We start from the raw sequence: 12,535 nt of genomic DNA, 5'->3' as shown, positions 1-12,535 counted from the left end.
ATGTCAATTTTGGCATGCAGCAACAGCCTGGTTTCACAGGACTCATTCTGCCAAATCCATAGAGCCCAGTATTGACTTTACTGAGTAAATATTTTTGAAGGCCTTTGCAGTGCCTGCTTAAGCAATTCTCTGCTATGGTTCTGCAAAAATGTCATTGCTTTTCAAGAAGCAGAAATGAATTTCCACAGTATCATTGGAAACGTTAATACACTGCTCATGCCTCTCATTTTATATCATCAGATGCCGGGTGGTGGAAGTGTGATCTTACAGCAAGCATGTGAGCCATAGTGAAGCACGTGAGAGAGCCAGATACAACTCAGATACTAGCTTTGGGCTAGTATCCGGAAAGTTTATAGTTGCTTTCTTGGTGGAATATACTGCTGGTTTGGGAACAGTTTTGGTTGCCTATTGTAATGCAGCCTATACTGATCTGCTGCAGGACACATTCCAAAATGAAAGACATGCATTGAAAGCAAAAAAAAAAATAGTTTAAAGAAAAAGTCAGGCTGACACAGTTTGTCTTTTCTCTAGAGAAGAGCACATAAATTGGGAGGCCTTTAAACAGGGTTCAGGAGGCCTGGACTGAGCTCCTGTCTCAGGCTTTCTCTGTGACCTTAGGAAAGCTGCTCAACCAGCATCCGTAACCCAGAGATGATGGGTTTTGTCTCCCTGTGGTGGTATAAGGCAGAATCAACTACAAACCTTGGGACTTTATGTTTGGCTGTGATAGGCAGGACATGAAAGGACCTAAATGAGAAAGGAATATGCTGGTTTTTTGCTACTTGTTGCCATTCCAAATTTGCTGACCACTGCCTGTAAACGGCCTGCTGCTGCTTGTGGCAAAGGCCTTTTTGTCTCCCTGGATAACGGGCTGCATCCCAGTAGTTTAAGGATAGTGCAGCTGTGACCCCACTCATGGAGGTCTGAAGTTGTGCCTGGGGAAGGGGGAGGAAAGATATTTCCATAAATGCTCATGTAATTTCTTCTATCTTCTGTGCTTCTCAATACCCAAATCAGTAATTAAAAGTGTACATTAATTGGCAATAAATTAAATTAAGGGAAACTTCTGTAAGTCACTTTTTTGCCTGCAATACAGCCCTGCTACTCTTGAGCTCAGCCACATCAGCTGAACTTAGTGCAGGTGAGGGATCAGCCCTGTGCCTTTCCCTGTGCCAAGGTGATTTATTTTCAAGGCAGAATCTTATTAGGAACGCCTTTCGCTGTTGAGACCAAGGCCAGATGGAGATGGATCCTCTTGTACCTCCTAAGGTTTTGGGACATTTAGAACAGGGACTGACATCTCTGGAGGCCATCCTCTGCATTGGTTCCCCTTAAACTCACCACAGAGCTCCTGAGACAAGAGGTGTGCAGCTCCAAGGACCACGCACAGTAGCCAGTGATGGGGAGAAAAGGTCTCGGGCTGCATGCTGTTCCCCTTCCATTCCTGTTCACATGGTATGCAAGTTCCGCAGAGAGCCAGTTCTTATCCTGGCATCTCCTTTTGGAGATGGCAGGAGCAGCTGCAGCTTTTCTGATCCTTGTTATGAAGCCAGCAGATCAACTGCCACTTTGCCACAGAGATAAAGTACCTGGGTATGATCTGCATTGCCACTGGCTGCTGGAAAAAGCAGATGTCTTAACACCCTCAGGATGCTCCTGATTCCTTCGTGACTGAGTTTTTTCCCCTTTAGCCTTCACAAAGAACAGACACCAACATATGCTGAAGAAGCAGAGTTGCTTCTTAGGAGAAATCACAGCAGCGTGGTAAACCAACAGTGCAATAACAGGATGGGATGTGTCAGAGGGGTGGAGCTGCCCTGCAGGCACAGGGGAGATCCCAGGGGCAACCCAGACTTTCCAGCACGCTCAGGTAGCCCCAGTGTGCAGACCATCCCAGCACTGGCATTGCTGCTCTGGGACTGCTGCTCAGATCTGTCTCCCCAGGATGGGTGCCACCTCTCCCATGCTCTTCAGAGCTTGTAGTGCAATGCTCATAGGGTAAATCACAGTCACGATATTTTTCTCTCTGTGTCAGGGTGATCTGAGCTGCCAGAGAACAGATGGAGAGGCTGGAGTATTCCTACAAGCCTTGATGAACCAAGGTAAGAAAGAAACAGAGCAGAGATCAAATCCATGTACTTGCAGAGACCACAGGCATTCCCTCCTGAGAGGGTCAGCCCACCCTGCTCCTCCCATGGCCAGGAGGGAGCAGAGTGGAGGAGTGAGTCTGCTGGAACTTCCCCAGCCAGGAATGCCCCAAATGCCTTTGAAATACCCCAAATCCTCTCCAGCGTACAGGGACTAGAGCTCCTCTCACTGGGGCAGGGCTGAGAGTTTGAGCTCACCAGTCTGTGGAGGGCCCCCCAAGTGCCCTTCTGCTGAATTCCAGAAAAGGAGCACCTGAGTTATTCAAGGCACATGAGGAAGAGATATCTTGGACAGGGAGCAATTGAAAAGGATCAGGAATATCACTTGCTGCACTTCTTTTCCTCTTCAGTGACAATTTCTGAGTGCATTTGGGCTGTCTTTTTGCAGCAGCACAGCACCTGCATGTTAAGACTTCCATCAGAGTCCTCAGGACTCCCTGGGCAATGGGACGAGAGCAGAGATGCAGCTGCTGGGCTGCATTAGACAGTGTTGCCAGCAGGTTGAGGGAGGTGATCCTGCTCCTCCGCTCAGCACCAGTGAGATGCACCTGGAATGCTGGAGCCAGAGATGGATCTCAGACAAGAGACACATGGACATACTGGAGAAAGTCCAGCAAAGGGCTGCTGCTGCTGAAGGGCCTGGTGCATCTCTGATAAGAAGAAAGGCTGGGACTGTTCAGCCTGGAGGAGTGAAGGCTCAGGTAGGGGGAGCTTATCGGTGTCCCGATAAGTACTGATGGGGAGGAATGAAGTCAAGGGAGCCATGCTCTTCTCAGTGGTGCCCAGTGACAGGACGAGAGGTGATGAACACAAGCTGAAACATTTGAAATCCCATCCAAACCCAATAAAATACTTGTGTGTGTATATGTGTGCATGTAGTGTGTGTGTTGTGTGTACGTGCTTGTGTATTGTGTGTGCGTGTGTGTTGTGTGCATGTTTTGTGTTGCAAGTCTGGTGTGCAGTTGTGTGCACAGCGCATGTTTTGTGTGCTTTGTGTGTTTGCACGTGTGCGTGTGTTGCGGTTTTGTGTGTGTTCAGTGTGCGTGGGGTGGTGGTTCAGGGCTGTGTGTGGCCCCAGCCAGTGCTCGGCTCCATGGGGGTGCCAAGAGGGCTGAAGAGTAGCCTCAGCCCCAGAGAGGCCCCAGATGGGGTCAGAGGGGAGATGTGGAAGAGAGGAATGTGAGGCACTTGAGGGTTTATGGGGCAAGCATGGGGGAAGTTGGGGGTACCCAGGGGGTTATGAGGCACATGGGAGGTTGAAGATCCTGCAGGAGCTATGGGACATCCAGGAAAGCAATGTGACACCCAAAGCGTCAGGATGCCAGGGGGAGAAAGTTGGGTGCACATCCAGGGGATCAAGGGGACCCTGGGGGGGGGCTATGGGACACCCAGGGGAGTTGTGCAGCACCTGAGAAGGGGGGTGTCAGGGAACATAGTGGGAGTCTATGGGGCAGAAGAGAGGTCAGAGGCAGCCTGGGGGGCTATGGGACACCCAGGAGATTGGGAAAACCCGGGAGTTTATCAGGCACATGAGGGGCCAAGTCCACCTTGGACAGGGTTGGGGGCTCCCAAGGGGGCTCAGGGGCACCCAGAGAGGGGCAGGATCGCAGGGTCCCCCCCAGAAGCTAATGCCGGAGCCCAGGCCTGTGGCATCTCCTTTATTACAAGCCCTAACGGAGCCCCCAGTGGGAGGGAGAATCCACATCCGCACCTACAGCCCCCCACACATCAAGCCTCACTGGGGGGGCGCGTAGGTGCCAGCGAGGTGCACGGGCAGCCCGTCAAGGCAGGCGACACGTACATGGTGCTGGACCTGCCGGGCCCGGTAGGCGCAAGGGGGCCGAGTGTCCCTCCCCCTCAGGCGGCAGGCTGTGAGGCTCATGGGGGTTGGGGTGCTGTGGAACCCCATTGCGTCTGGCATCTGGGTGCAGGCGGCCACCAGCTCCTCAGATGGTGCGTGCACAAACGTGTTGGAGGGCTTGCAGGGCCGCCCTGGGGCTGTCACTTGCCGGCGCGCCAGCATGGTCTCGCAGTAGCGGTGCGCCGCAAGCGCGGATGTCTGGGGGTGGTCCACATGCTGCCGCAGGAACTTCTCATAGCGGCTCTCACCCACTGCCCCTGCCAGTGCTGCCAGCACCATCGCCATGCGTAGGGCCCAGCTCGCCATGAGCACCTGTGGAAAGTGGGGTCAGGGCCACCTGGACTTCTGGGCACCCTATTGGAAATCCCACCCTGGATGCTCAATTCCACAAATTCCCCCTCCCAGACACCTGGATCCCTTACAAATCCCATCTAAATGCACAGGGATACCCCTCCTTGGACTCCTGGGTCCACTACAGCAACCCACTGTACACCTGGGCTGTCTGTAGATCCCACCTGGATGCCTGGGTGCCCTACAGAACACCCCATGGACACCTGGGTCCCCACAGTTCTGCACCCCCAGAAGCCTGGGTCCCCTATGGAACAACCCCCCCGCCCTGGGCCCCTTGGTTCCCTATAAATCCCCCTCCTGCCCTGACAGCTGGATCCCCTACATACCCTCCCTCCCCCACTGGATGCTTGGGTTCCTCACAGTTCCCTCCCGCAGACACTTTGGTCCCCTCTGCATCCCTCACCCGCACCTGTGTGTGCGTGCCTCAGTTTCCCTTATGGCCTCGGGGTCTCCGGAATCCCTCCCAGTCCTCCGTGCCTCTTTTATACTGGCCCCAGCTGGGCCCAATGGGCAAGGATCCAGGAGGAGGGGCAGGGCAAAGAGCAAGGTCCAGCGGATGTTGGGGGGAGCCAGGCGTCCAGGAGGCCCCACTCCCCCTCGCGGCCCCCCCAAGGTCATTAGGTAGTCATTAATGAACATGTGAGTGGTTGCGCACGTCCCTTTGGGTGCCCCTGGCCATGTTGCTTTGGGCCGTGCATTCTGGTCTGGGCCACGTGTCTCATGGGGAGGAGGACAGCTGGGTCCCCGTGGGTGGCAGGGCAAGATACCTAGTTCCCTGGTGGGGGCATAGGATGTCAGCATCACCTCTGGGGCAGCTGAGAGATGGTTTTGCCCCTCTTGGACGATGTGGTGTGTCCACAGCTGTCCCACATCACTTCAGGAGCTATGTGTCTCTTTCCCCTGTGACTTCCAGCAGGCAAGTTCATACCCCTGGGAAGTGCCAGGATGCGTTTTGCCCCACCATTACCTCACATGCTCCCAGCTGCTCCACTGAGGCAGAGACAAGCAAAGAGCCAGGACCCAGCCTGAGCCCATCAAAACCCCACACCTTTCCCTCGACCACCAGGGAGAACCTTGATGGAGCCCCAAGGAAAGCACATCCCCTCCAGAGGGAGATGTACCCAGTGCCTGGGAGAGGCTGTCACCACCAGGTGCAAGTGGTCTCCATCCTCCTCTTTAAAGACGTGGTAGAGACCGTGATGGGAAGTGGCAAACAGAGGATGAGGAAGAAAGTGGACAGGAGCCCTCAGCTGCTCTTCTTTCGCATGAGTAACCAAGTTTGACCCCATCAGTGATTCAAGGAGGACAATGACACTGGATGCTGACACCCCACGAGTGGGCCTCAGCACTAGGGCCATGGGCTGCTGGGAGATGCACCCCTTGAGTGTGTGTCACCATCAGATCTGACCTACCTGTCCCCAAGGACAGCACAGAGCAGTTCCCCTGTCTGTCCCAGGCCCACCATGACATTCAGCCTGGGGTAGGCTCAGTCCTGGGCACCACCTTCCCCAAAAGAGCTGGAAAAGGTCTAAGACTGGCCATGAAAGGCACACAGAGGCCAGTGGGAAGCCATGAGAGGTACGTGGAGGCCCCAGGGTCACTCCAAAAGGCATAAGGAAGGGTCTGGGATGCCACGAAAGGCACAGAAAGGCCAAAAACAATGCTCTGGAAAGCATGCCAAGGCTGCCTCAGCACAGAGGCCTCAGAGTGTACCAAAAGATCCCAAAAGTCCAAACCCAAAAAGTCCTTGGAGAGTGCCCTGCCCTGGGCTGTGGTGGCATCTCTACAGCTCTGTGGGCCTCTCAAGAAATCCTCCTCGAAGTCACACAGCCCTTGCAGTGGGAACAGCTCAGGCACCTGGCCAAAACCTCACAAACATGGAAGATCAGCACAGCCCCCTCGCTGACTCTCCTGCTGGGCATGGAAGCACTCACCACCACACCCCAGACACGCTCTGCCTTCCACTGCCCTGGTGTGGGCAGGGAGGTGATGGTGTCCCCAGGAGGAGGAACAAGCCTGGATGTCTGGCAAGGGTCTGCATCAGCCCTGCGTCCCAGTGCTGTCTCTAGCTGGCATGGCAGCGGTACCTGTGCTAGAGCCTACCCTACCTGGAGGACCCTCAGGCATCCTTGCCAGAGGTTGCTGTGAGGTTCATTGGTGAACCACAGCCTGCGGTCCCCTCTTGTCCCAGGGGAGTCCTGACTGCCCAGCGCTGGCCTGGGCACCACATCTCCCTCTCCCATCCCTGCCCACGCAGGTGAGCTGATGGGACCCTCCTCCTGCCCCATGCACTCCCCTTGGCTGCTGTTCCATGCAGGGAGGCAGGCGGGTGGTCAGGCTGTCATGGCCTGGTGGGGCTGTGCTGCTAGGGAGTGCAGGGGTGATGGGCTGCATGTGCTAGGGCTCACTGTGCAGCACACGAGGCATCACAGCGAGAAGCTGCAGACTGTCTGCGTGGGCCTGTGCAAACTACATGAAGTTCAACGAGGCCAAGTGCAAGGTGCTGCACGTGGGATGGGGCAATCTCAAGCACAGCTACAGCATGGGTGGAGAACTGATTGAGAGCAGCCCTGAGGAAAAGGATTTGGGGGTGTTGGTTGATGAGAAGCTCAACATGAGCCAGCAGTGTGCGCTTGCAGCCCAGAAGGCCAACCGTGTCCTGGGCTGCATCAAAAGCAGCATAACCAGCAGGTCGAGGGGGGTGATTCTGCCTCTCTACTCTGCTCTGGTGAGACCCCACCTGGAGTACTGCGTCCAGCTCTGGGGTCCCCAGTACAGGAGAGACATGGAGCTGTTGGAGCGAGTCCAGAGGAGGGCCACGAAGCTGATCAGAGGGCTGGAGCACCTCTCCTATGAGGACAGGCTGAGAGTTGGGATTGTTCAGCCTGGAGAAGAGAAGGCTCCAGGGAGACCTTATAAGCAGCCTTCCAGTACCTGAAGGGGGCTACAGGAAAGCTGGAGAGGGACTGTTTACAAGGGCATGGAGTGACAAGGGGCAACGTTTTAAAATTAAAAGAGGGTAGGTTTAGATTGGACATAAAGAAGAAATTTTTTACGATGAGGGTGGTGAGGCACTGGACCAGGTTGCCCATTGAAGCTGTGGCTGCCCCATCCCCTGTTCAAGGCCAGGTTGGATGGGGCTTTGGGCAACCTGGTCTAGTGGAGGGTGTCCCTGCCCATGGCAGGGGGGTTGGAACTAGATGGTCTTTGAGGTCGCTTCCAACGCAAACCTTCCTGTGATTCTGTGATTTCTTTCTCCCCCCCCCTTAAATCCCGCCGTTGGCGTAGCCCGCGCGCGCTCGGAGACGACGCTCGCGCCGAGATCCGGCGGCGGAGCGGGGCCGGGCGGCAGCGCCCCCTCCCTCCCCCCGCGCCGTTGGTTCCGTCCCGCTGTGGTACGTCCCACGGAGCTGCCCGCCCCCTCCCGGCGAGCTGCGGTCTCGTTCTCGCGAGAGCGCTGCCGCCGCCCGCAGTTCTCGCGCGAGCCCCAGTCTCGTATAATCTCGCGCGATCGGCCTTTTCCGGCCTTTTCGTCGGCGGGGCGGGACCATGGCGGTCGGCAAGAACAAGCGCCTCACCAAGGGCGGCAAGAAAGGCGCCAAGAAGAAAGTGTAAGGGCGGCCGGGAGACGAGGAGACGGGGCCCCGGCGGGCCGGGCGGGGCGCCGCGACGGCAGGATGCCGTGGATACGAGGCGGATGGCGGCGGCCTGCAGCCGGCCGCTGCAGTCATGGCGGCGGCCGGGCGCGGGCCTCGCCTGAGCGCGGAGCGGGCTGCGTGGCGGCAGGAGGGGCGGGCAGCGCCCGGGGCGGCAGTGGTCGCTGTCGTGGTGAGAGCGCGGGTCCCGGCCCGGCCGGGCTCCCTTCGGCCCCGCCACGTGCCCGCTGCCCTCGGCGCTGGGCAAAGCCTCGGTGCGGGGAGCGCTCCGCGGCCCTGCGGCGGCTTGGGGGGGGCAGCGCCGGGCCGGCAACCCGCGTCTGGCGCCGGCGCCCTGGGGAGCACCGGCCTGGCGGGCCTAGCGTGGTGTGCTCGCTGTAGAAGCGGGTTTCTCGGGTGGTGTGGGTGCAGGCTCCGTTGTATCTGGTGCTTTCTAGCTGCTGAACTCAGGAAATGAAATGGGGTCTTCGTGGAGAAGTTAGTTAAAAGCGCACTGCTTGTATCGCTCCTGAGCGGTAGCCGGAACTGCGGTGCTGTATAGGGTTTGTGTCATCTTAGCTTGATGATGTTTCTGCAGTTGATTTCCCTCTTTCTGAAGTAAATTGAAATGACTGCCTCGCTGCAGTGAGTAATGCTAACTGTCTGTATTCACATAATCACCAACCTGTCCACGTTAAACTTGAAAGCACAAAATGTTGACGTTTGCATTTCCGTTTCACAAAGCATATGGGGAGGAAGGTCTTACTTCAGCCTGGTTTAATCTGAGAAAATCAGTAAAAAATCTTTTCTGCTTTATTTAAATTAAGGGTTGATCCTTTCTCCAAAAAGGACTGGTATGATGTCAAAGCGCCAGCGATGTTTAATATCCGAAACATCGGGAAGACACTTGTCACCAGGACTCAAGGAACTAGTGAGTAGTGGGATTCTGTGCAGTAGAGGGAGATATATTTGTTCCATGTGCTAGCTCCAAATGACTCTCAATTAAAGAACTGCTGACTAATAGTTTTTGCTCATAATATTATGAACCTGGTAGCTTAAAAAAAAAAAGCCCTCTAATTTAATTGCCTGATTTGAGTGAGTTTTTTTAAGTTGACAGAGTTGTTTCAACCCACGAGCTTAGTTGCAGGGAAGTTACTGTGCTATGGTCCTTGTTTGTACAAGAGCACCAAACCATGGCAGTGGTACGGGAGGACATGCCTGACGTGTCCAATGAACTGCTGCTGTTGTAACCTGACAAATTTGAGGAAAGTTAAGAATTAAGGACTCATTCTGATCATCAGGGAGGGAGATGAGGAGACTGGATTGTAAGGACCATCGCGTTAGGAAAGACTGAAATTTGATGGTTTTAGGTAAAGAGATCTCTGTTGAGAGCTAGAGCTACTAACTTAATGGGAGCATATGTAGATGTAGCACTGAGTGGTAAAGGTTTTCTTATATGATCTGACACACCTTAGGAAAAGGGAACCTCTGTTAGGAATATAGGGTGAGCTGGATAGAGGTAACTATTTTTGGAAGGTTAGCTGTGTAGAATGGCTAAATAGTGGCATTATACTATTCTGGTTGCACTTACAAAGATAATTGTGATTTTGAACTGTATACGTGTGCAACAAGTAAAATAAAGGTGACTGTAAACCAAGTGTGAGGCAGTGTTAAAATGGTTAGTTGTTAGAGGTAGAGCTGTGAAATGACTGTACTAGGGTGTTTGTTACAGCTTTATCTCAGTTGAGCACATGTGGCTTTTTTTGTTTATTGTTTCATTATTGTTCATAATTCCCAAATACTTTGTAACCCTTTCCACTTTTAAAAAAAATGTATGCTGGAATCTGCAGTATACTGGTATTTGTGTTCAGCATCTGACAGAATTCTCTTAAAAGATACCTCACAAAGTTAGCAAAATACAGTATTTGGTTTTATGAGTTGATTTCGTCTTGTTCAAGATACATATAAACTTCAGAGCTGTGAAGGTAATAGTGGCATGACCTACTATTAGAAAACAGCAAATGGAAGTTCAGTGTGTGGTTTGAATAATACTTTTCTAATGTTAACAAAAGGTGTTTTATTTTGTTTCATAACACAGAAATTGCCTCTGATGGACTGAAGGGTCGTGTATTTGAAGTGAGTCTGGCTGATCTGCAGAATGATGAGGTTGCCTTCCGTAAATTTAAACTGATAACTGAGGACGTTCAGGGCAAAAATTGTCTGACCAACTTTCATGGAATGGACCTCACCCGGGATAAAATGTGCTCCATGGTCAAAAAGTGGCAGGTGTGTAAAGAACAAGGTCTGCTTTGTTTTAAGTGCCTTCAGGGAAGGAGGTAACCACTGATGTGTTGCACAGCTATGTTTGAAGTGGCATCAGCAGATTTTAATGAAAGTCAGGTGCATGGTTTTGAGAAACCTGTCATGTTGATGATAAATGACTGTTTATTTTTAGACAATGATTGAAGCCCATGTAGATGTCAAAACCACCGATGGTTACCTGCTGCGCCTCTTCTGTGTGGGTTTTACGAAGAAGCGTAATAACCAAATCCGCAAGACCTCGTATGCCCAGCATCAGCAGGTTCGACAGATTCGCAAGAAGATGATGGAAATCATGACCCGAGAGGTCCAAACCAATGACCTGAAAGAAGTTGTCAATAAGCTGTAAGCTTTGGCTGTGTTGTCTTTTATCTCCCCTACAGTTTAAATAGTTGTTTGTCGGTTGTTATCGAGTACTTGGGGAATGCTGGTGCTTCTCCTCCTTTTTGGCAGAGACCAGGAAAAGTGCCTGTTGTGCTGAAAAGCTAACATGCCATTTTCTTTGAATACTTTTTTAATCTCTGCATCATATGTGACTTCCATCAACCATCATATTTGCATAAATGTAAAATCAGGCTCTCCAGAGATGTCTGATTCCTGTTTCTACAGGCTAAAATCCTAATTCTGATCAGCAGAGGCTGTGACTGTTCTGGATTCTTCTGATAGAAGGAAGTTTTCCAAAGTGGGGTTTTTGCTTTCGAAAGTTTGATTGCAGATTTGCTCTTAAAAAGAGCATGCTTGCACTGTATCCCTTCTAATGTTGCAAGGAAAAGGCCTTAGAATCTAAACATACTTGAAGAAAAGGGTCAAGAGTGTGAGGGTAGTACTGATGCAAACTTCAGTAGAGTATTATGTGTTAAGAATTATTTTAAGCATGTGTTACTTAAGCAGGCACAATTTTTGACGTTCTGGTACTGATGTGTTCTTTGATTTCCCAGGATCCCAGACAGCATTGGCAAAGACATAGAGAAGGCATGTCAGTCCATTTACCCTCTTCACGATGTCTATGTCCGCAAGGTTAAGATGCTGAAGAAGCCCAAGTTCGAATGTAAGTCAATTACTGCAAACATCTACTGTTTTTAAGCGGAGGGTGTGGGAAGCTGTTAGTTTAAAATGCGCTTGCTTTGGGATAAAGATGTTAAAGCAGCATCATAAGCTTAAGTAGCTATAGCAGTAAAAAGGCTTTTCCTTCTAGTCTGACGCTTGGCTTTCAGGCTTGAAAGCTCAGCAGTGATCGTTCAGTTTGGAGCTTTTTTGAATTCTTGCCTGAAACTGCTGCCAAATGTTTGAAGGCTGTAGCTTGGGAATGAATGATGACAAAATGTTTCGGTCCCAGATGATGTGGAATGATTCTATTTTCCCCATTTTCTGACATTCCCATATAATGGAGTAGTAAGTTATTGACTCGCCTCATCTTAAAAAAAAAAATGTTTAATTTGCAGTTTTATTATGTAACACTTCACTGCTTGTTCTTGATGCTGCCACAATAAGTGACAGCCAGACTCCTTGCATGAGCTTTCTGGAACAGACTTGATCATACCTACATTAAATGTTCTGGTGGTTTAGTTGTACAACATGATGAGCAATTCAGTAACGTAAAACTGTTTGAAATAGGTGCATCTATCACTATTTACAATACTTCTTCTTTTTAGTGGGCAAGCTGATGGAACTGCATGGTGAAGGTGGTGGTGCTGGAAAACCTTCTGGGGATGAGGCAGGCACTAAAGTAGAGCGAGCTGATGGATATGAGCCACCTGTGCAAGAGTCTGTCTGAAACTGAAAATTGATCAAAAATAAAAGTTTTAATATACAGAACTAATGTTTGGTTGCCTGTATTGCTACTGAACAGTATTGGTATTGTAGATGTGGATTGGGGTTTTAATAAGATAAACCTACTATCTTGGCTTTAAAAAAAAAGAAAAAATTGTTTTGGCGATCTGTTTTTCATGATTGGTGTTGCGAGATGGGTGGAAGAAGATGATTTGTCCTTTTTGAAAGGTGCTATTGGAAAATACAATAGCGAGGATTCTCTGTTGTTTTTTTCCCAGTAATTTTGGTCCTCAGGAAAGCTTGTGGATGTGTGCAGAGGTGGCTTTTGTTACATTGGTGAAAAGTGCTTCAAAGAGGAGTATTGTGCACGGCAAATGGCGTGCCACACAGGGAAACTTACTGTTTCAGAATTTTTTATTATAAGGCAGTCTTAGGGATTTATCAGACAACTT

General features: G+C 51.3%; 2 protein-coding genes and 1 non-coding gene across 4 annotated transcripts; 2 read left to right on the top strand and 1 right to left on the bottom strand.

Moving 5' to 3' along the window:
* Positions 1-3,790: 3,790 nt before the first annotated feature.
* Positions 3,791-4,857, bottom strand: LOC129206307 (ribonuclease CL2-like). Of its 2 annotated transcripts, none has more exons than XM_054825282.1 (2): positions 4,769-4,857; positions 3,791-4,320 (listed from the first exon to the last, which is right to left on the bottom strand). In XM_054825282.1, exon 2 carries the CDS (start codon positions 4,312-4,314, stop codon positions 3,883-3,885), a length of 432 nt encoding a protein of 143 aa, XP_054681257.1. In that variant the 5' UTR covers positions 4,315-4,320; positions 4,769-4,857; the 3' UTR covers positions 3,791-3,882. The 2 variants fall into 2 exon arrangements, with proteins under 2 accessions (XP_054681257.1, XP_054681258.1); XM_054825283.1 differs by having other exon boundaries at positions 4,763-4,845.
* Positions 4,858-7,824: 2,967 nt separating this feature from the next.
* On the top strand, positions 7,825-12,128 carry RPS3A (ribosomal protein S3A). Its single transcript, XM_054825280.1, has 6 exons — positions 7,825-7,970; positions 8,822-8,925; positions 10,093-10,280; positions 10,450-10,658; positions 11,252-11,361; positions 11,966-12,128. The coding sequence occupies exons 1-6, from the start codon at positions 7,909-7,911 to the stop codon at positions 12,085-12,087; spliced, it is 795 nt and encodes a 264-aa protein (XP_054681255.1). The 5' UTR covers positions 7,825-7,908; the 3' UTR covers positions 12,088-12,128.
* On the top strand, positions 11,619-11,689 carry LOC129206504 (small nucleolar RNA SNORD73). Its single transcript, XR_008577174.1, has one exon. It is a non-coding gene; the product is annotated as a small nucleolar RNA SNORD73 (small nucleolar RNA).
* Positions 12,129-12,535: the final 407 nt, after the last annotated feature.

This window comes from Grus americana, chromosome 4 (genome assembly GCF_028858705.1).
Source record: "Grus americana isolate bGruAme1 chromosome 4, bGruAme1.mat, whole genome shotgun sequence".
In the NCBI taxonomy this organism is placed as follows: Eukaryota; Metazoa; Chordata; class Aves; order Gruiformes; family Gruidae; genus Grus; species Grus americana.
Note: the sequence above shows the minus strand (reverse complement) of the source record. Positions and strands in the feature narration are given on the sequence as shown.

Coding starts and splice junctions, on each gene's coding strand:
- LOC129206307 (XM_054825282.1), bottom strand. CDS start 4,314: ATGGCGAGCTGGGCCCTACGCATGGCGATGGTGCTGGCAGCACTGGCA.
- RPS3A (XM_054825280.1), top strand. CDS start 7,909: ATGGCGGTCGGCAAGAACAAGCGCCTCACCAAGGGCGGCAAGAAAGGC. Junction 10,281..10,449: donor CCATGGTCAAAAAGTGGCAG/GTGTGTAAAGAA, acceptor GTTTATTTTTAG/ACAATGATTGAAGCCCATGT. Junction 11,362..11,965: donor GAAGAAGCCCAAGTTCGAAT/GTAAGTCAATTA, acceptor TCTTCTTTTTAG/TGGGCAAGCTGATGGAACTG.